This window comes from Balaenoptera physalus, assembly GCF_965194825.1.
Source record: "Balaenoptera physalus genome assembly, chromosome: 6".
In the NCBI taxonomy this organism is placed as follows: Eukaryota; Metazoa; Chordata; class Mammalia; order Artiodactyla; family Balaenopteridae; genus Balaenoptera; species Balaenoptera physalus.
The window spans coordinates 99191066-99214507 of NC_138885.1; the positions used below are offsets into that span (position 1 = coordinate 99191066).

The 23442-nt window shown below is 43.5% G+C and overlaps 1 protein-coding gene across 1 annotated transcript; it reads right to left on the bottom strand.

The window, feature by feature from the left end:
• Positions 1 to 19503: 19503 nt before the first annotated feature.
• Positions 19504 to 22475, bottom strand: LOC309663378 (gamma-crystallin F). The gene is made up of 2 exons (XM_082467373.1): positions 22258 to 22475; positions 19504 to 20468 (listed from the first exon to the last, which is right to left on the bottom strand). The coding sequence occupies exons 1-2, from the start codon at positions 22378 to 22380 to the stop codon at positions 20196 to 20198; spliced, it is 396 nt and encodes a 131-aa protein (XP_082323499.1). The 5' UTR covers positions 22381 to 22475; the 3' UTR covers positions 19504 to 20195.
• Positions 22476 to 23442: the final 967 nt, after the last annotated feature.

The window sequence follows — 23442 nt, forward strand, 5'->3', positions numbered from 1 at the left end:
GGTTCGAGCCCTGGTCCAGGAGGGTCCCACATGCTGCGGAGTGGCTGGGCCCATGTGCCACAACTGCTAGGCCTGTGCTCTGGAGCCCCTGAGCCACGATTGCTGAGCCAGAGTGTCACAGCTGCTCAGGCCTACGTGCCTAGAGCCCACGAGAGACCCCCTCTCACTGCAACTGGAGAGGGCCCGCGCACAGCAGCGGGGGCCCAGCGCAGGCGTAAAGAAAGAAAGAAAGAACATCTTAAAAAAAAAAAAAGATACCTAGAGTCTGGTACTGCACGCCCCTCCACCACCCCACAGCGCCATTAGCTTTCCAGGCCCCTATCTGCCCTGCTTCCCATCCTCACTGCCATCTCAGCGTCCAAGATGCTTCCAGAAGCTGCAGTTATTACATCTGCATTCCAGACAGCAGGAGAGAAGAAAATAAGAAGGGCTTCTTTGCTTCCCCTTAAGGAGGCTTCTAGGAAGTCTCACTCAACATTTCCACTTTCAACCCATTAACAAGACACATGGCCACATCCAGCTGCCAGCATTGGCTAGGAAATACGGACCAGTATCCTGGGCATCAAAGGGCCCAGCTAAAGATTGGGGTTCTGTGGGGAAGGGCAGCCAGGAGTGCAAGGTTCAGGAAGTCTTCTCCTAGGAAGTGCCAATTCATCTGGAACTTGAAGGATAAAAAGCCTCTTGTTAGATGACGGGAGCAGGACATCTCAGGCAAGGGAAACAGCAAATGAAAAACTGAAGTTATGGGAAATGCGAAATGTTTGGTGACTTCATGGAAACAAATGGAGTGAGACTGGAGAGCAGTAAGGAAAGGAGGAGAGGAGAGGAGTCCCAGAGACAGACAGTGGCTGGACCATACAGGCCTTCACCTGTTGCCAGGAGAGATTTGCTTTCATTTAAAAAATAATTAAAAATTAAAAAGATTTTAATTGCCCTGGAAATTAGTTTTAAAGGAAAGGAGTGCCATGCCTTAAATGCTTACTGGAATGCTTGGGTGCTAAAGAAATCTTACTCATTAATACACTGGAAATGTCTTGGTTCTGATTTCATCACTGATCATTTAATAGGATGTGACAAATTATTGCTTATTCTGCCTTTGTGTGTTGGAAGGCAACAGGTAAACTTCTTTTTGCTCAGTAGCTGCCTCAGTGAGAAACAGGCAATATCATGTAGCAGATCCACAGTGGAGTACTTTCTGTAGGGGCCTGGGGTGCAGCAGATGTGAGAGACTTGGGTGTGGAAGGTACTAATGAATAAGCAATAGCAATAGCATATCTGTAACTTGTGGGCAGCTCTTTCAGGATATGCAAAAGCCGAGAAAGATTCTTTTAACCATTGCCTTTCGACTTTTTATCTTTTTTCTTTTTAAGGCCATTAGACATTTGGTAGGAATCTGCTTATACTGTTAGGCAAGACTACACAGCAACATTTACATATGTAAATTGACACTTGATTGTTAGTTTCTGTTAGATATTTTGTGCTCCTCTAACACTAAGTTAAAGTTGAGCAAAAGCTATGAGAACTTTTCAGCCTCGGTTCTGGACGGGTTTAGGAATTGCCGCAGATGCCTGTCTGTGGTCGGCCTCTAGTGGCCCAGTTAAGCCTAACATTTAAACGCTACCTGACAATCTTTTCTAATATCCTCATCTACCAACAGCTACTCACCCTTCCGGTCTCAGAGAGGCTTTTCCCAGCGTTACCCCTCCCTCCTCACCGTCTCTTATAAATTGATTTGTGTGATTATTTGATTGACATCCGTCTCTTCCCCCCTCTAACTAGACTTTAGTGCCTGGCCCCATTCTTCAATAAACATGTGTTAATTGAATGAATAACTGAGCAGGGCTTGAATGTCAAGAGCCTTTTCATACGTCTTCACTCCAGCCAGCTGCAGTCATGTACGAGAAAATATAAGTTCAAGGCTTCTGTGCTGGACATTTACCTAAAGCACCTGATGTTATTTAAATGTTTTTAAAAATTAAAGTATAACATATATACCAAAATGTGCACAAATTGTAAGTATACAGTTCAATGATTTTTCACAAACTGATCATATCCATGTAACCAGTCCCCAGATCAAGAAACAGAACATTACTGGAAACCCAGAGACCCACCTGTGTCTTTTCTCATCACTACCCTACCCAACGTTTAGGGTAACATCATCGAATCATTTTGCCTGTTTTCCTAGTTTATAAAAATGGAATCATACAGTATGGACATTTTGTATCTGGCTTCTTTTGCACCGTATTACATTTGTGAGTTTCATCCATGTTACTTTTTGAAAATACACTCCAAAGATCAAAAATGACACTTCCGAAAAAATTACAAAAGACGGCTTAAATGACCCTAAGTGACACAGCCATGTCTCTGAAGCCGAGCACAGTCCCCCCAAACACTTGGGCAGCCAAAGAAACAAGCGATAAAAATGAGATCCAGGTTTTTAAAGCAATGACTCAGAACCCTCTGTTCCTCCCCTCAATTCATTTTATTCCAACTTTTATGGCAATTTTTCTCCTAGTCCAAATGCTTGGACTAATGTCCACAACCTTCTCTGAGTCCCCTGAATTTTTTTCCTTCCTTCCTGTTTTTTGACCTGTATGCTTCTTCTCGTGTGTGTGTGTGTGTGTGTGTGTGTGTGTGTGTGTGTGTGTGTCTCATTTCCTGCTTGATGGTGGATGGAGGATTGAGGTGGGAACTGTGAACCTTAGTGTTGGACATAAAGAAAAGACGTGAACAGGGATCCAAGATGGAAAAACTGGAAGCCAGAAATGACATACAGATGAAACAAATATTGTCTCAAGAAATACTTCCATAATCTGAAGATGCAGCAAATATTGTCTCAAGAAATACTTCCATAATCTGAAGGGAAAATAGATTAATTACAAAGGAATAAAAATCCGCTAAATAAGCCATAACTATTAAAGGAAAAAATAAGATTTCGTTTCTCTCAAAGGAAGGCAGCCTAAGCCTTCAACGAACGAACTTCTATCCACATTTATGAAAATATTCAAATACGAATAGCTGCCACTTGGGGGAGAGTCTAGGAATGTGTTTGAAGTTGAGTGGCTCTGTAAGCAGCAGTGTTATTATAGAATAACTCCATGTGTCTACCTTACAATAAAGTAGAACACTTGATAGTTTAAATATTGGCTTCCTGAACATGCTCATGTTTGCTTCTCACAAAAGTCTGGTGAGGTAGATAGGGCAGGAATTCTTATAGGTATTTGAGAGAAAAGGAAACAGGCTCACAGAGCATAAAGCCATGCAACTAACAAGAAGCACATTGGATGGGGAGGTAATGGATAGCACAGTGACTACAGAGAATAACACCATAGTGTGTATTTGAAAGGTGCTAAGAGAGTAGAGCTTAAAAGTTCTCACCACAATAAAAAAAACAACAACTTTGTAACTGTGTGTGGTGATGGATGTTAACTAGACTTGTGGTGATCATTTCACAATATATACAAATATCAAATAATTACGTTGTATGCCTGAAACTAACATAATGTTCTATGTCAATTATATCTCAATAAAAACTAAAATAAAGCACATATGAGACCAAAAAAAAAAAGGACACTGGAAGTTTGAATTCACAAAGATTTTGACCCCAAATCTAAACCTCTTTTTCCTGCACAATCCTACTGTTACAAGCAGGAGCTTTACAAAGCCTTGGTTTAAGAAATTTACAGAAGTTCAAAGCCTGGTTTTCAAAATGAGGTAATAGACTAAAGGACCATATTAGGTGTTATGGTTGTGGAGAGACCTGGCCATTCAAAGGAATGTGATTATTTGGCAGCTCACTCTAAGACTTGCCCTTAGGAGATCAGCAAGTTCATTGGCCCTAGTTTTTAGACAGTTCATGGTACAACAATCTTAACTTTACCCAATAATTCCATTCCAGGGTCTACTCACTTTTATCAACAGGATAGTTTGTACCTAATCCTAAATCCTCCCAATAGCAAGTTCAAAAAAAAAAAGCATTCTAAATTCCAAGGAAGAAAAAAAATCACGTTTTGCTTCATAAAGTCAGTTGACAATGCTGACCTGAGAAAGCAAAGGTGCTAGCAATAGACTCCACTCTCAGCTTGTCTTCCTAGTAATGATGGAGCTGGTAGCTAGTTTGCCCATTTGTTAGCAGGGCTGTTTGCTACATGCTGTGCCACAAATCAAGTTACCAGTTTTCTCTGGATTTTGTAGTGGGTGGCACTGGCACCTGGGGGGCAGGCATCTGTGTTTTTTCCTGCTTGGGATCCATTCCACTTTCCAGTATCCCTCTTTCCTTAGGTGAGCACTTCCTCATTCTCAAACCATGTGGCTTAGGTCTCGCTCATTCTATCCCTAACTCCAGGGATAAGTTCGGGCTTCATTTCAGCCACTTACAATATTCTATCCTACAGGCCACAGTGACCAGCTCAGGAAGAGGGAAATTAACTCAAACCTGGCCAGTGAGACTCAAAGCAAAGACTTTGTAAGAACTCCCCTTCGGGATTCTGAGCTACAGTATGCTGTGTGCCTGGAGCTATGCAGGTCCACCACGTGGAAAGAGCCTGTTGAGAGCAAAGCCAACACAGAGGAAAACAGAGCTGAGGAAGACAGAAGCCTACAAAGAACGACTCCTGATGATCTCACTTGAACCCCCGCACCCAGCCATGCCCAAGGCTTGTCGATCATGTGCACCCACACATCCTTTCTGTTAAAGCTTGTGTGGGTGAGTTTGCAGTCACTTGCAATTGGAAGAATCCTGCCCAGTGCAATATAAGTGATCTCAGTTCAGAGTTTTCTGCATTCTGGCCCCATGTAGGCTGATCTTTCCTTTCCTATTTTGCAAGAAGACAGAAATGTAACCCAAGTATCAGTCAGACATAACAGCTGCTGCTAATCTTTTTTTTTTTTTTAAAGAATTTAGGTATTTAGAGCCTACCTGGCTCTTTGGTGGGGCTGGTGGCGGACTCTGGGAGGACTGACACCAAGGAGTACTTCCCGGAACTTCTGCTGCCAGTGTCCTTGTCCCCACAGTGAGCCACGGCCGCCCCCCGCCTCTGCAGGAGACCCTCCAGCATTAGCAGCTTCTCCTTTGGCTTTGGATGTGGGCTATCTTTTTTTGGTATTTTCTTGGATGGGAGGGGAAATGAAAAATCTGATAGAGAGAATGGTTCTCCTTCTTGGCTACTGTTGGAAGCTGCGGGTCCTTGAGCTTCTGCAGACTTTGGAAGAGGGAATCCTTAGCTGAAACATTCAAGAACCAGGGTGGGGGGGGTCCCAGAGAGCCCACAGAACGATTGGAAGGATCTTTGCTGACCCACCAGAGATCCCTGGATTCCACTTGGAGAACCATCGATCTAAAAAACAACAGCTTGATTTCAGAACACTTCTTTTTTTAGAATAAATAAATAAATGATTTATTTATTTATTTTTGGCTGCGTTGGGTCTTCGTTGCGGTGTGCGGGCTTCTCACTGTCGTGACTTCTCATGTTGTGGAGCACGGGCTCTAGGCGCGCAGGCTTCAGTAGTTGTGGCACGTGGGCCCAGTAGTTGTGGCTCGTGGGCTCTATAGCGCAGGCTCAGTAGCTGTGGCGCACGGGCTTAGTTGCTCCACGGTATGTGGGGTCTTCCCGGACCAGGGCTCGAACCCGTGTCCCCTGCATTGGCAGGCGGATTTTTAACTGCTACGCCACCAGGGAAGCCCTGCTGCTAGCCTTCTACTGAACACTCTCTGAGCAAAGTTGGATCCAGGATATTTGGGGGATTAAGTGTAAATCACTGAACACTTATCTTTAGCAAGTGAGATATTTGTTCAGACAGGCTTCTTTAAACGGTCAGCTTTGTCTCTAATTTTAAGTTTAGGTTAGGTTTTTTAAATGTGTACAAATCTCCATTGTTGAAAATGTAAGCTGGAAAACATCTGCTAAGTTAAAAACTTATTTGCAAGACTTTAAAGGAAGGGAGAGAAAGATGCAGCTCATTAAAAAATGAGCCTTCTATTCTTGAGGAAAAGGCTCGATGAATTTCAGGTCCATATTTTCTGGTTTGAGGATAAATAATGCCAGTTAATTTTTTTCTTTTCTTACTACTTTGGGTATCAAAACTAGAGAAATATGAGTTAATTTTTTTAATTAAAAAATTTTTAATTAACAGAAAAAATTTTTAATTAAAAATAATTTTTTTTAATTAACAAAAAAATTTTTTTTAATTTGGCAGCACCGCACGGCATATAGGATCTTACTTCCCCGACCAGGGATTGAACGTGGGCTCCGGCAGTGAAAGCGCTGAGTCCTAACCACTGGATCGCCAAGGAATTCCCAAGTTAATCTTTTTAAAGATTATAGTGGTTATTTGTGGTGCTTTGAATCTTAAAGAAACTCAACTTATGAAAATGCGAATAACGCATTAACCACACAATGACACAATATGCAATAATGATAATACAATAGATATAACAGCAATAGAAGCTTACATATATTGAGCATTTATTATATGCCCAGTCCTGTGCTAAAGGCGCAACATGCATTATTTAATTTATCCCTCACAACAACCCCATCAACCATCTTGTGTAATGAGGCACAGAGAGGCTAAATATTCAATAACTTAGCCCTGGCCTCCTGGTTGCTTAGTGGGAAAACCTGAATTCAAACCCAGGGCTGTCTGACTGCAGGGCTTAATTACCAAACTATACTATCTGGATTTCCAATCCTTTCTTTGTTCCTAAATGTGCATAAATTTAACTGAGGGTGTTTTACTTGCCTGATTGTCATGATTTTTAAAATTTTAAACCAGTATTACAAATTGGGGTGGTGGGTGGATAGTTAACATCAGAATGTACAGTTTTAGATTTTCATGAAAACTTGGAAGTTCTGGCCACCCGGCCCCTCCTTTTCCCAAAGAAGGAGGCAGGGATTATGTCCAGCTGCCCCCTGTTGATGGGGCAGTTCCACTCCGAGCTGGCCCAGTTCTCTGTAAATGCTCTTGCGGCTCCCTGGCTTTCCTGCTTCCATCCCTCCTCCCAATTGCCCGTCCTTTGTCTTTAAGGAAATGCAGGCCCAATTGCATGAAGCCTGCTGAATGCCTTCCAGCGTCTCCGATTACCTGAAAGCACTTCATACCCTGCTCCACCCCACCTTTTTAGTGTCTTCTCTGGCCTTTGTCTCCACCCGCTCCTTATATTCTGTCCTCCGGCCATGCTGGGTTCCTCACTGCCCACCCGATGCACCATGCCCTGTCATGCCTCTGTGTGTTCACGCCTTTCTCGTGCTGTTCTGGTGCTATCATGTCCGTCTGCTCTTTCTCAATGGTTAAATTCTTACTTATAATTTAAAACCCATCTCCAATGTTGTCTCCTCAGGAGACAGAATCCTCCTCGGGAATTCTCCTTACTTACCCAGGAAGAACTCACATATTTCTTCTTCTGTGCCTCTGTAGCCCTTCACATCCTCAGCTCCTACCCAGCTAACCACGTTTTACTGCATCAGATTAATTGTGGGTCTGGCTTCCCTACTAGACTCTGAGCTCCTGAAGGGGAAAGCCCCTGTCTTAGTCCTCTGCATTCCCAGAACCTGATACAGCGATTGGCACAGAGTGGGGACTCGGTCAATCATAGCTCCTTCCCCCCATCTCCTTGATGGCAGTGACTGTCTTACCATCTCCAAAATTTCTCTGCTTAACTCAGCAGCACTGGGACCTGGGGCATAAAAAAGTGCTCAATTAACCTGTTTTGAACTATCCATTGACTCTGTGGCTGGCACAGCAGGTCTCAACCTGACCCCATATTGACCTTAGCCTTCTCAGTAGCCTTCTTAGTTAATTTCCGCAGCTGCCAGCAATACCTGTGACCTGCAGGCTCTGCCCTTCTAATCATTAAGCCAATGAGGAGGTCGGCAAGCTAAGACGTTAGGAAGCTTGACTACTCAGGAGCCAACATGTGTTATGACCAGTAGTTTCAGAAGCAACAGTGGAGAACAAAATCCCAGATTTCCACCCGACCTCAGGCTACTTCTGCCCACCAGTCTGTCTGTCCCTCTTGTGGGAAGTAGGGCTTGACTGGCCTCACTTCTTGCCTGAGTTTCCTACCGGGACAGAAACCCGGATCGGAGCAGCGGCCTCGGAGCTGTGGGTTCCTGGCACCTAGCCGAATTCTCAGCGTCCATCTTCTTGGCTCCCATCATCCTTTTTATTGACGCAGCATCAGGCACTGCTCGGAAAGTTCTGCCTTCATGTTCTTGTCTGGTTTCCAGGAACACAGATGAGAACCCGCTAGCATTTGTTCTTCCCTCTGGAACCTGGCGGCATATGCAGTAAACCCTCCCTTGGAGTGGGGAACCCTTCCCTGCTCCTGTCCTCGTGACTGCGGCCAGCTCCAGGCTACCCGCTCCAGCCTGAGCTCAGCCGGCCCTCCAGAGTCGTGTCAGCTCTGCCCCTCGGCCTTCTCAGCCTCTACTTCCAAGTTGATCTTTTTCCTTTTGTTTTCTGTCTGCTAAAGATTGATCTTGGATTTCCTAGTCCTTCCTGCACTATCTAGGTACACTTGCCCTTCTATTAAAAAGCAAAAAAAAGCCCTTCTTATTTTCAACTCAAGGGAATGAATAATAATCATATGCTACCCGTACGGGTTTTCAGTCCTGGGCTGATAAGATTTCTTTTCTTTTCTTTTTTTTTTTTTTTAAAGTTTCACAGGGAGACCACCCCCATCTCTAAATCTCCATATTGCAGAGGGAGTCCATGGCCACTTTCACAGATATGAGCTAGTCCCGCTGCTTCTTCTAAAGCGGTAAAGTGACTCAAGTCCCTTGTTACCACTAGGATGCTTGACCGAAGTGCCATCCTGCATTCGTTTTCCTTTTCTGATGAGCAGCCCAGGGAGACAGGTTTCCTCTGCTCCCTAACAGGAACATTGGAAAGCACCCTTAGGTGTTCTGTGAGAATTATTCCGCACGTAGATGTGTTTTTGATGCTTTTGTGGGAGGAGGTAAGCTCCACGTTCTTCTCTTCTGCCATCTTGATCTCCCTCCTGGAGAGCATCCTTCACGTTTCCTGATGGAGAGCCACTTACTGGCATGTTGCAGCACTTTGCATGCTTTCATTCTCTTCCTTGTTTAACTTGTACAAATAGTCTTTTTTGAGAAAGGCCTGCCAGTGACTTATGGTATCGTGCCCTCGATCTGTGGTGGTTTATCAAACCCCTTCCTCCCCAAATGAAGGCAGGATCGTCATGGAGAACAAACCACTATTGTAACTGGAAGTGGGGTTCCGGCTGCTCGCTGCTCAAAAGCCAATAAAGAGGCAAGACTGGTGGAAAGGAAAGTTTCCTTTGTTTTGGATGCCGGCAACCGTGGGGGAGGGCGGACTCTTGTCCAAAGGCCGACTCCCCTCCGCGTCCCCCCAGACAAGCAGGGGGCAAGAGCCTTTACAGACGGAGGGAGGGGGCTACATGTAGAAACAGCACAGTCAGCTCGGACCGTCATGTTGAAGTTGGAAATGCCGTGGTCTGACCAGCATCATCTTGATTGTTTTAAGTACAGTTCATCTTCAGTTCCAGGATTGGTTTGTTCCCATTTTCTTGAGGTTAATTCTCAGAATTGTGGCAGTTTATGTCATGACTACAATCTGGTCATCACGTAGTTAAGTTCTTCCGCCTGGTGGGGCTTTTAGTATCTATAAGACAGCTCACAAGCTCACAGGATATGGCTCAGAACATTCTCCATAGCCCTTGAGGAGGAGCTAAAGGTCCTTGACTGTGTTTGCTGACTGAACTATGATTATTCAGTCTTGTTGGACTGTCTTCCTTTGTTTCTGTATTTTCTCATTTCTCTGATTAAACTTATTCGTGGGCTGAAGTTTTTCCACAGACAAAAGGCAGGCTGAGGACACGGGGGGCTAGACCACAGGGTCCTGCACCATTTCACTATGAGGCCTGCGAACTCCCTTTCACTGTGGGACCCGTTGGCAGCAGGGAACCCCGCCCCCCAGTCACACCCTCCTTTATGGTCTTGCTGGCGACCTTGTCTAAAATGATGGAAGCTACTATAGCCAGTCTGGTTTCATGAGTGTTACTTTTCAGTTTCAAAGATCCCTTTTTCCTCTGTTTCCAGTCCTCTAGGTGGGACGCTTTTCCCGCCTCTCCCTCTGCCTCTTTTCTCCTCATTTTGATGAGATTACAACCTTCAAGTAAATTATTGCTACAAATGGCATGTCCAGGAAATAGTATACAGTTGCCCCTTGACCGACACAGTTTTGAACCGCTTGAGTCCACTTCTACATCGATTTTTTCCCATAAACATACAGTTGGCCATCTACATCCACAGGTTCTGCATCCAGGGCATCCAGTTTCAACCAGCAGTTGGTTGAATCTGCAGATGCCAAACCCGGGGATGAGGTCGGCAGACCGTGCCAGCCTTTTTATGGAAAGGACTTGAGCATCTGGGTATCTTGGTATCCCCAGGGACTCCTGCAACCCATCCCCTGCAGATACTGAGGACCAGCTGTACATGTTTCTGACCCTCCCAACCCCCCCAAGTCTTCCTTTGTCAAAGCGTGTCCTTATCCTGCCGGGGGCAGTGCTGTATAACCTAATGGTGAACTGCGAGGATTCTGGAGTCAGAGAAATCCGGCTTCAAGTCCTGGCTCTGCTCCTTCCATTTGTATGTGGCGCTGGATTAATCATTTAACTGTTATGAACTGGTATCCCTGTTAAATGCAGATACTGCCAGTACCTAACTCATATGGCTGCTGTGAAAAGATTGGAACAAGCAAATGGATGTGAAGTGATTGGCACTGTGCCTGCCACACTGGAAACATTGTAAATGTTGTCAATTATTATTGGCTACATGGCAGAGAGAAACATTGTCAAAGTAGCAGGACAGCCTTCCAACGCTGTTGTCCTTTCAGCAGCTGCTTGATCCCTGGTCACTGATGCGGGAATTATATTACACAGTGCCACCAAGTCAGCTTTCCATGTCTGGATATATATTCCAGAGGTTTAAAGAATTTCAATATTTTCCTGTGTCATAAAGCATCAGCAGAGACTCGTCTGAACAGTGCCAATTAAGTCTTATCTCTAAAATTATAATAATGTGTATTATACCTCATGGGGAATTTTTTTGTTTGCTTCTGAGCTAATGGAGATATTAAAACTGATAGGTCAATGAGGAAGTGGGTAGGGAAGAGGCTGCTTCCCACCAGGTCATCATGTTAAAAAGCTCCCTATAGGGCAGCAGTTACAATGAATCCTCAGTAGCCCAGGACAAGCTGAGACATAGCGGTTTAAATGGTTCCAGCTTCTGTCATTAGGATCACCATTGGATTGGCTCCTGTGTCTCTCCCTTTTATTTTTTTAGTATTTTCTTATTTTCTGGTACCACAAAATGTTCCATACTCATATTTATTTTCCCTGCTCCTGTCTTGGAATTAACTACTTCTCCTAGGAGCCCTGGTTCCTTTTATTGGAGAAGGGTGCTTAGATATAAAGAAAAAACCTGCTATTGTTTTCCCTACACCACACACAATACTCCAAACGCTCTGTACTCTGGTCCCCAAATGTGTGGAGGATCCCCCCATCCTCCGCATCAAGCAATTCTCCAGCACCAACTGGGTGTCATACAATATAACTCAATTTTGACACTATCTACCCAGAGATAGCATCAGATCCCGTGGGTTAAGGGCTCAGTCTTACAAGACTGCCTGCATCCTCTTCAGATGGCAATCGCATCCAGGTTATCAACTGTGCTTCTGACCTACTGGCTATAAATTGGAGGTTCCCATGACCTCCTCCTTGAATTTCGTTAATTTGCTAAACTGTCTCAGAGAACTCAGAGAAACAGTTTATTTACTAGATTACAGGTTTATTAGGAAAGGATATTTTTTAATAAAAGGACTTTTAAGAGGTTTTAGTTTTAATTTGTTTAAGGAGTATAAGTAGTGGTTTAAAGAAAAGACTTCTGCTAAAAATAGCTGGTGATAAGATCATGGCTATTAAACTCATTTCTTTCACAAGAAGTGGCTACTCTTTTGTTTCTGAAAATTTCTTAGGACAGGTTTAATATTCTAAAGAGTCTAAAGTTATATATATGTCATTTGTTGTCACTTAAAAATCTTGGGCAGAACAGCCAGATGGAAGAGCTGCACAGGGCAAGGTGTGGGGAAAGGGGCTCAGAGCATCTATGCCCTTGCCTGGTGCATAACTCTCGCAGCACCTCCACATGTTCACCAACCTGGAAGCTCTCCAAACCTCGTCCTTTTGGGTGTTAAGTAGGCTTCACTCCATAGACATGGTTGGTTAAATTACTGACCACCTCTCCCTTCCCCACAGGTGGCTGGTGGCAGTGGCGCTGGATGTTTCAAACTTCTAATTACAGGTTGGCTCCCCTGGCTACCAGTCCCCATCATTATGGACTTTCCAAAAGTCACCAAAGTTCCCAGGACACAAAATGAGACAAAAAGGAAAGCAATCGTTGTTCCTGGGAAGGAAAGAATCAATAACCAATGGGTAGCCCCAAACCAAATTCACGACAGTCACAATTCAAAGAACTAATTCTTTTTTTTTTTTTCTTTTTTTTTTAAAGACTTTTTTTTTAAAGGAATTCCTTTATTTTTATTATTTATTTATTTATTTATTTATTTATTTTTGGCTGTGTTGGGTCTTCGTTTCTGTGCAAGGGCTTTCCCTAGTTGCGGCAAGCGGGGGCCACTCTTCATCGCGGTGCGCGGGCCTCCCACCATCGCGGCCTCTCTTGTTGCGGAGCACAAGCTCCAGATGCGCAGGCTCAGCAGTTGTGGCTCACGGGCCCAGCTGCTCCTTGGCATGTGGGATCTTCCCAGACCAGGGCTCGAACCCGTGTCCCCTGCATTAGCAGGCAGACTCTCAACCACTGCGCCACCAGGGAAGCCCCAAAGAACTAATTCTTACAAATGGTTTTCTCCACTAATCTGAATTTGTGAAGGAAAGGTCAAATTAAGCCTATGTAAACTAATATTTCCATTTGTGGTTCATTTGCACCAAATTGAACGCAACCGACTCCTACTTTCCACTAGTTATTCCTAGAAAGAATTTCTAGATTACTTTGGTAATTATAATCATCTATTCTTATAAACCTCTTAGAGAAGAAAAATATGGACCTATAAAGAAAAACGTTTACAAAAGGGAAAATAAGGTTTTGTCCATACTTTACATCTGTGAATAATGGATAATACCTTACAGAAGAAGAGGATTTCTTGGGGTCATCCAGGGACTTTGGAGGCATAATTGTTCACATCTACGTATTCAAGCCTCCCCTTGTAGCAGATATCTGTTACTTTGTCAGCCCAACATCTCTTCTCTTTGAGAACTGCTCCTCCACAGGTAGAGCTAGTAATCCCAAGGTCCTATCTCCCCAACACATGGTGGTCATGTGACCAAGGCTGGCCAATTAGAACATGCCACCCTCTAGGAAGCACTCATGGTTCAGGGCTGGCAACTCACCCCTGCAAGACTAACAGGAGTCCTTTTGAGAGACCTGATCTAAATGTTCAGGGAGAGAGATGGGGATTTTGAACACTAGTGATCTGGTAATCCTGGATTCCTGTGGACTATCTCATGGGGAAAGCCTGTTTAAGGATGAAGCCCACACGAAGGAAAGGCTATCATTGCTTGAACCCTTGAATACATTTCGGCTTGACAACAGCTGTGACTTCCTAGTTCTAATCCTGTTTCAGTTTAAACTCTTTTGAGTTGACCATCTGTCACTTGCAACAGAAGGCATCTACTCCACCTCCCTAGAATCGGATAAATAAACTCCCATGAGTAAGAAGGGATGCTCAGAGTTAAGTTCAATTCTCACCTGCACAGAAAACCTCTATTATTCGGTGGATGCCTGAGCCCCTCAAGGAACAGGAAGGTCACTACCCTGTGCCTATTACATTGCTGCTATTTCTACCTACTTTAAAGTCTTTTTTACGTTGAGCTGATAGCAGTCTCCCCATAAATTATACCCATTGGTGTTGCTTCTGTACTGGACTCAGAAAATTAGTCTGGGCTCTTTTTCACATGGGATCCTTTTAAATATCTGAAAATACTTTTTCTCTACAGTTTCAGTAGTCCCAGTTTCTTTACTCTTAGGAGATGGTTTTTAGACTCTTCACAATTCTGGTATGCTCTTTAGAAAATGTGACGTTAGTAATGATACCTTTACAATGTATTGCCTAGAAATGAGAAATTTATTTGACTAGTTTGGAGAACAGTAGATCTATTATTTCCTGTATTCTAGGTACTATAGCTCCCTTACATACTCTTATAATTACATTATTTTTAGCCAAGCTTTGGGCTTCTTGATAATTTTTAAAAGTCCACAACAAGTGCAAAATACAATACTTAGGACAATAAAAAGATAAAATGTAACGACAATAGTTAACATTTAATGAGTTACTATATGTCAGGCATTTTATAGCACTATGTTATTATTTACATCTTACAAACGCCCCATGAGGTGGCTTCTATGATTAGCCCCATTAGGCAGCTGTAAAGACTGCAGCTGAGAGGTTAAGTGCTTGCCTGATGTCTCACAGCTAGTGGATGGTAATGTTAGTACCTAAGTTTGATTCCCAAAATTAGCTCTTGAGAATTCAGGAGCAATGCTTCTAACAGAAAACCAGCTAGAGGGTTATGGTAAACTGTAACTGTGAACGCGGAAGCATTTTAGAAGTTGTAATGATTATTAGTTAATTTAAATTTGTTGAGTTGAAATCTGTTGTTGCTGCTGCTTTTTTTTTTTCCTAGTGCTGTTGCTTCTTTTTTTAAATATTTATTTATTTATTTATTATTTTTTTCTTTTTTTAATCAGTCATCAATTTTATACACATCACTGTATACATGTCAATCCCAATCGCCCAATTCTAGTGCTGCTGCTTCTTAAAGGCAAAATTGAGTACTGTGAATCCTTGAATGGAGGATTATAATGGAGGATGAAGGGGGAAAAGAAACATTTTAAATAAAGCCTGATTAAGGGACTTCCCTGGCGGTCCAGTGGTTAAGACTCTGCCCTTCCAGTGCAGGGGGCGTGGGTTTGATCCCTGGTTGGGGAACTAAGATCCCACATGTCGTGTGGTGTGACCAAAAATAAATAAATAAATAAAAGGGAAGTTCTTTAAAAAAAAAAAAAAAGCCAGATTAAGTATGTATTAAAGAGGAAGAGTTTTCAAGAACAAAAGTGGTGCAAAAAGTGAGCTGTAGGACCTGGAAACCATGATGAAGGATCTGGTGAGACTTAGTTCAGAATGGACTAGTCTGATTTCAAGGAAAGAAAAGCTGATGAGGTACAACAGGGTTTATCTTATTTTCCAAGTCAGGACTCTGAGAGGGTGAGGCAGGTAGCCACAAAGTCTGAGTAGGGCTCTGGGATCTGGGCTGATTTGCAGCGGTCCCCTTTCATGTGGTACGCGTGGTGAAAATTTTCCGGAACTCTTAACAAAGCCCAAAGGCTATGAGAACAGGAGCTATATTTATGCGCTCTGTCAACAGTCCCCAATTCCCACCTTTGAGACCAGCGTAAGCTGGCAGTGGGAGGATTCAGGCAGAAAGACAAACATCGTTTGGAGGATACTGCTCAAAGCAGCCTCAAGACGCAAGCTTGGGTGTTATTCTAAAGAGCCAAGGTCGTGGCTTTAAAATGCAAGGATGGGCAGAGGAACTGCCCTACACACTGCTCATCATGTCTGAATACACCTAGATTGATCTGAGACATTTTAAGACCAGTGGGTTATGAACAACCATATATGTCTGTAGACACTGAGAGAGGGATAGAGACACAGAGGAAGTCAGCCAATGACATGTGGCATAGCTGTCCCTGTTTTCTAAAAGAGATGAATCAATATTCTGGTAAAAGAACTACTCATATACAATGGTAAGAAAAAATGGAAAGGATGTAAAAAAGAGTTGGTTGAGAAATCATAAGTAAATAGGTGTTGAGCTTGAAGGTGAAAGTGAAGGAAGTATCTGAACAAGGGTATGGGATCTATCTAACTCATGAACTCAAAGTTTCATAAATTAGAAATGGATCTGTCAGATGTTGAGAGATGGAGGAGAAGACATAGACTCTGTGAAAAGGCACAAACAAATGCTGGATTCCCTTCTCCAAAGGACCACAGCCGCTCCGGTGAACACAGACCAACCATCATGCCTTTCTTCACCTTCTCTTAGGAAATGCCTATGCTGTGTCACAAAGCTCTCAAACATTGCTATTTGAGTACAATTTACACTTACTTAATAAGCTCTTCGGCTAAATTATAAGTTTACCTTGCCTACACGGCATAACAGTATATTTAAAAGGTGCAAAATAATCTCTTACCAATTGTGATGTTGGGACAAACTTTTAAACCATACCTGCCTTCCTTCTGGTGAGCACTGGGTGGTGCTCTCATCTAAGAGGAAGTAAATCTAGGCAGTTGTGCACCAGGCCTCTGTCGCTCTACTTACCACAGCTTCGAAGTCCTTAATCTCTCTCTCTCTTAGTAATTCTAAATGTGGGTGCATAGGCACCCTGGTATTTTTTGTTTGTTTGTTTATAACAGCTTTATTCATAATCACATTTATGTTCAAACTGAAGGAGATTTATAGATGTATACAGGGCATCCTGGTATTTTTAAGTATTCATTACAATTTTCCAAATTTCCTTGATGAATCTGTATGTAGTACTTCTTAGTATAATGGGCAAAAAATTAAAAGTGATATAAAACAATTAGATTCCACTTCTCTAATTATATTGGCATTGTTCCTGCTGACTTCAATGTTTCTGGATGTATCTGGTCTGAAGAACTAGCTAAAAAGTCATTATGTTAAAAACAAAAACAAAAACAAAAAACCTCTGTTTATTGTTTAAAATTTTATGTTATTATTTTTTTAAATGAAAGATAAAACTTTTATTGTGTAAGTCACTGAACTGTTGGTGCTCTTTGTTACAGCATTTAGCTTTCCCTGACCCATACATTCTTCTTTGTCTTGTGCTCTTAAAGCTGGAGTGCACCCCAGGCTTCTCCACCTACACTCACTCCCTTGGGCATCCTGTTCAGACTTATAACTTTCAATACCATCTACCCACCAATGACTTACAAAAGTAGATCTCCAGCCCAGCCTCTCTCCTGAACTCCAGGCTAGTATAAACAGTTGCCTGGTTAACGATTCCACTTAGATGTTCACGGACACCTCAAACTCATCTTGTCCAAAATGGGACCTCCTGGTTTTCCTCCACAAACCTGCTCCTCTGCAGCTCTCCCTGTTTGGGTTGAAGGCAACTCCTTCCTTCCAGTTGCTCAGACCAAACCTCTCTCTCACCTCCACATTGAATCCAGCAAGAGTTTTTGTTGGCTGCACCTTCAGAATATGTTCAGAATCTCACCACTTTTCACCTCCATAAATGCCACACCCTGTCCTGAGCCACCATTCTCTCATCGCTAGTATCTCTCTGTTTTCTCCCTCTCCCCTTCCTCTTTCTTTTTATTTTCAAGTTTCTTCAAATAACCTTAGCAATTAATCCTAACAGAAGCAACCCATATCCCCAAATAATGTATTCAATATTCTAGTTTTGTTCTTAGAGAAAAAAAGTTTTTTTTTAACGAGAGCTGGAAGCGCCGAGGAGAAAGTAACTAAGTTAAGAAGCTATTGGAATAGTTTTAATGAAAGGTAATGTGAGAAGGAGTGCCAGTGAAAATGTAAAGGTTTTAAATAGCTTGTGTTGATTATTACACAACCACCTTTTCTTTTTTTAAAAGAATTTATTTATTTTATTTATTTTTGGCTGCGTTGGGTCTTCGTTGCTGTGTGCGGGCTTTCTCTAGTTGCGGGGAGTGGAGGCTACCCTTCGTTGTGCAGTGCGGGCTCCTCATTGCGGTGGCTTCTCTTGCTGTGGAGCACAGGGTCTAGGCGAGTGGACTTCAGTAGTTGTAGCACACGGGCTCAGTAGTTGTGGCTCACGGGCTCTAGAGCGCAGGCTCAGTAGTTGTGGCGCACGGGCTTAGTTGCTCTGCGGCATGTGGGATCTTCCCGGACCAGGGCTCGAACCCGTGTTCCCTGTGCCACCTGGGAAGCCCCTACACAATCACCTTTTCCAGTTCACAGGTCTGAGTAGGCAGCTAGCTTCGGCCTCTTGGAGGAGAACGGGGTCACATTACTTGTGGAGGAAGCAGCGGTGTTAGTGTTTTGTACTAACGCTTCTCCTTTACTGGTTTTTGCTTATGTGGATTTGAAATAATTTTGCTTGTTCCATTGCTCTCCTTTTATTTTTTAAAATGCTTTTGGCTTTAGAGCTTAGGCTCTAGATGCTGGTTCTGAGCCTACTGACAATATCACTTCTGTCTCAGCCAAGGTCTGATGACTAATGCTGTTTCCCTCACAGATCTGGCCTTAACTATCAGACTACCTTCTCTCTTACTTCTCTGGGCCCTTCATACTTCGGTCAAATCAAATTACTCATTGTTTCCCTCGTATATGCCATGCTTTCTTCCCTGTGGGACAAGATTAGTTCATGGTGTTTCCACAACATTTATAGCCATTTCTCCCAAATGCATAGAACTTAATAATAATAATGATAATGATGATGTTGATAATAATAATTGTAGACAGTTGGTGAGCACTTACCATGTGCCAGGCACTGTACTTAGTGTTTACAGGCTTTATATCATTTTAACCTCACACCATGCAAGGGAGGGACTTTTACTATCCCTATTATACTGACGAGGTACACTCTGCCCAGATCCTTTCAGGCCTTCTTTCCAGCTCCGAGTGCTCACGCCCAGCTTCTGCAGGCTTTGCTGCTAACGCTTGCCCTGCAACCTTCTGATGATTGCCCCTCACCAGCCAGTGAGGACTCTGGGAGTTTTGTGTTTCCCTTGCCCTGTGATCAATGGCAAAGGGGACTGTTGGCGGATAACCAGCCCCCAGATCCTTTGCCTCCAGGCGGGAGAAACTCGGAGGTATGATCCATGCTCTGAGGCTCTCCAAGGGATCCGGCGAAGTTGGCTTTTTCTTCCCCATCTTGCTTCTCCAACTCCCTCACCTTTCCTTGTGGGACCACTTCCCCATGAGTCACTTTTCCTGAATCCTTGGTTCATGATCTGTGTCTGGGGGAACCCGATCTGAGACTCTTGCCTGGCTCATACAAGGTATAGTTGAGATTCAAACTAAAGCAGTCTCACTGCAGTCATATTTCAGAGTTCTAATCCCTTTGTTATTTTGCCTGTTATGTCGGTATGATAATCTGTTTCAATCTCTTTTTCCTAGCATTCTGTTAGAAATTTTACCAGAAGAATTTTGGAGCCGGATCTTTGATACTTGATAATAAGCCAGATCTTTGATAATTCTCAGTGTGGTGGTGGGAATTCAAAGTCGTTCCTAGGGATGGATGAAGTTGCAGCAGGAGCGTCTCAGACACTCTGACAGTATCTTGGGCTTCCTCCTCAACGCTCCCACGGCCGTGTAGACATACATGCCACAACCATGCTGCTGGGACAATTATTTTTAAAATTCTGTTGGATATTCTGCTCCCTTCATTGTTGTTTCCTGGTACAGAGCCCAGTGTCTAAAAATGGAGGTGTTCAATCTTTTCGGGTGTAATTCTGTAGTACAAGAAACTAGATTTAGAACTGCAGTTCTTAAATTTCATTTGCATATGAATCACCTGTGGGGTGGGGTTTAGGATTCTGTCTTTTAACTGGTGTCCCAGGTGATTCTGTTGCAGGTGATCCTCAACCCATGACTGACACTTTGAAAACACTAACGTACAAGGTCCAGATACTCAGTAATAACTAAGGAACACTTACGTTGTAAGTTCTTATTATATATCAGTTGCTTTGTGCCTGGCATCGTTGTAAGAGAATTACGGCTATTAACTTAATTAAGCCACATTTAATTCCTATGAAGAGAAAAGTATTATTACCCCCTTTTTTACAAATTAGAAAACTGAGACACAAAAATGTTAAAAGTGCTAACTTGCTCCATAGCCTATAGCTAGTAAGTGGATGTGGACCCAGGCATTCTGGCTCCAGAGCCTGTCCTCTTAACTGCTACCCCACACCACCCTTTCCACTGATACATGTAAGAAAATCCACATTATTCCCAGCTTTATTTTTGCTGAGCCTTTCTTTCCAAGGAATCTGAAAGGAAAAGAAAGCTACATAACTGCAGGAGACACACAGGAAATATTTTATTCGCTTCCAGATGGAGAAAACGGTAGAGTAAAAATATTTCAGTAGAAATCCACGGCCCTCCTCAAGGAGCCCACTCTGGCATCCAGGGCCCCCCAGTCGTGGTAGTGCCTGTAGTCTCCCGGCCTCAGTAGGTACTGCCTTCCCCTGTAGTTGGGCATCTCATAGAGGACCCACCAGCCCTCCAGCACGTGGAGGGAGTGGATCTCACTGAAGTGGAAGCGGTCGCGGAGCGAGGAACAGTCTTCCGTGAGCTCCACCATCTGGCCTCGGTAGTCCTCCCGCTCGTAGATCCTCAGCCGGTGGGAGCTGGTCTGGGTTCAGCAATCAGCAGATGGGATGAGTCGGAAAACCTAGCCTTTAGCAACCAGTCACTCACACCGCTGGGGGAATGGGCATTTTTTTTTTATCTTTTCTATATCAAAGATGACAAATTAAAAAGACAGCCACCACCAGGGCCACTGGGTACAGCTGGGTAGATTGCACACTGCCAAACTGAAGAGGGGGCCATTCACATAGATCAAGATCTGCATGGTGCTCCATAGTTTTCTAGGGCCACAACCTACATGAATCATATTTAGTACCTACTCAGTACCATTCTTAAGTGACAACTTTTATATATACTTTGTGCTCTCTCCTTTATAGACTTAAACGGTGGTCTGGAGCTCTCCTTGGAGGATATAAAAATAATTAGATATTATAATAAAAAGACAAATCTATCCCTGGCAAAAGGCATTATTTTCAATCTCGATAGCATTAGAAGAGGCTGGGGAGAGAGGAAGTGGAATTGCTTTCCCCAAAGTGAAGCACAGATGGTGGCAGTCCAGCCCAGGCAACTCCTTAATCCCTTCCTTTCTGCTTTGAGTCCTACTGTTCTAAAATCCTGAAAAGCAAGAGCTATCGTAACGATTAGCTTTCAGTTCTCACCTCTATTATATGGTCTGGCAAAACACTTTTAGGTAATTAATAAAAATAGAAGCTCAAGATCATGAAGGAGGCTTGTCTAGATCAATAGATTATAAAACCTTTAGAAAAATGGAAGGGCAGGCTGTCAGTCCTGGGCAAATCCTGTCTGTCTCTTCCAGAGCCCTTGTTCTTTTATCTGCTTGTTCCTTCCCAGCAGGTATCCACTCAAGTCCTTCTTCCTTCTTCCACCATTAAATCCTCGTTAGGAAAGGTTCTCATAAGCAATTCATTCGGAGGTATAAAAAAACTGCTAATAAGGTATCTTCCATGGTTTGCAGAGGACTCACATGTGCGTTATCTAATTTGATCTTCACAACAGCCTGACACACATAGAGCAACCATTCCAAGTCTTTTCTTCTTTTATGAGAAACTAATGACTAGAGCTTTCCAGCTGTAATCAAAGAGTCAGGGCTGGAAAGTGGAAGCCCAGATTTCCAGGCTCCTAATGCCAGTCTGGGTCCTATCAAGGCTTTCAGCCCTCTGAGGGGGTTTCAAACTTCCCCAGAGTGGTACATTTTCCACAGGACTCTGTCATAGGCAAATTAAAGCATCCCTAACTGTGGAATTCCAGGCTACTTGGGCTTTACTTGGGTAGCAGTGGGCTTTGCAGGTGCTACTGGAATCACATTGTTGGTTATTTGTTTTGCCTAATCAAAAAGCAGAACTTGAGGGACCCTTGATGTTCATAATGGTTAATATTTGGAGGAGGGGGTAGTTTGCCAGGTGCTGGGCAATCTCCTTTTGACCTCATCACAGCTCGATGAACCAACTGCCCTTATTAACCCCGCTTTACAGATGAGGAAGGAGAGAAGTAGCCCAGTAACTAGCCTAAGGCCACCTGAGTGTGAGGAGTTCACCTGTTGCTTATTCCTCAGCGGTGGCACAGACACTCTAATACCGTGCACCACTTTTGCCCAGTAGAGGTGAGTATAATTTTAGCAAAGGAGAATACAATTCCAATTAAGAGCATTGCATCACTCAATATTTTAGTAGAAAGAAACCTTAAAGATATTAATAAAGGGAAAGAGAACCCGGTTAGAGCCAGCAAAAGAAGGCCACCGTCCTGCAGCCTGACCACTGCGTCTGGAGCACTGGTGTGACCCGAGGGCACGGCAGGCCCAGGGGAACCGGACTCACGTGGGGGATGAGGCGGCAGGAGCGGACGGAGTCGTTGAGGCCCATCCAGTGCTGGTAGTCGGGGTAGTCGCCGCGCCGCAGGAAGTACTGGCTGCCCGAGTAGTTGGGCTGCTCGTAGAGCATCCAGCAGCCGCTGTCCACCCGGATGGAGTTGCAGCGGCTGAAGCAGGGCTGCAGGTTGGAGTGGTCGCTGCTGCACTCGTAGTGGCGGCCCTGGAAGCCCCGGTCCTCGTAGAAGGTGATCTGCAGGGAAGGGAAGGACAGGGCTCAGAGGCCTGGCCTCCAGCCCGGCTGCGGGCCCCTCCCGCCGGCGCGGGGCTCACCTTCCCCATGGCTGCTGGATGCGGGGACGCGAGTTCAGTGCGGAGGGGCGGGCGCGCGGGTCTATATAGCAGGAGGGCTGCTGCGTTGGCAGGAACGACACAAAAGGGGCCCCCGGGTGAGGGGATTTTCGTGTTCTCTTTTTTCTCTTTGCTGTCAGAGTCCGTGGGGCTCATTGTGGGTTTTGGTCCCATTCTCTCTGGAGTTTCTATCACTAGCTGATGCTATTGAGACAGTTTGGAAAAAAAAAAAGTAATTTGGGACATTGTCTATTTAATAATAGAAGTAGAGCTTCAGCCATTTCATATATATAGTCCACTCTTTTATTTGTACGGGTTGGGGAAAAACAAAAAAATATAAGCGGTGGAGCAAAAAAGTCAGAGTCTTAATATGGCAAATATAAATTAATCTGTAAGAAGTATGCACCATAATATTGAATACTAATGGTTAATAAGGAAATGACCTGTACTGAATACTGAAATTTTCAAATTAGTCTTTTAAGAGAGCTTCCTCATTAAAGGGTGTAAGAAATTGGAATGTTTTACCAAGAAGGTTCACAAAACTTCAAACTTTCAGTGTGGTAAAAAAACAAAAGCAAAAACAGCAAACGCAGATCTTTAGTATTTGGTCTGATTTTGTTGCAGTCATACGTGGAAGTAGACTGAAGATTGGATGTTTTACCTTGGCTACTCGTAATTCAAAACGGAGAATAGTTTTAAGATGATTCATCTCAGAAAGAAGAACTAAAAGGGAAATTTCTAAAAGCTTAAGGAAATAAGAAAAAGTAATACTTTTAAAATACAAAACCAGATTACCTCTTAGGTTATTATAAAAGAAAACCAAATTCCTAAGAAACCCATTTCT

Excerpts from the sequence above, each read along its gene's own strand:
- LOC309663378 (XM_082467373.1), bottom strand. The coding sequence starts at position 22,380 with ATGCTCTACGAGCAGCCCAACTACTCGGGCAGCCAGTACTTCCTGCGG. Across the intron at positions 20,469-22,257 it reads CCTGCCGCCTCATCCCCCAC|ACCAGCTCCCACCGGCTGAG; the intron begins GTGAGTCCGGTT and ends TGCTGAACCCAG.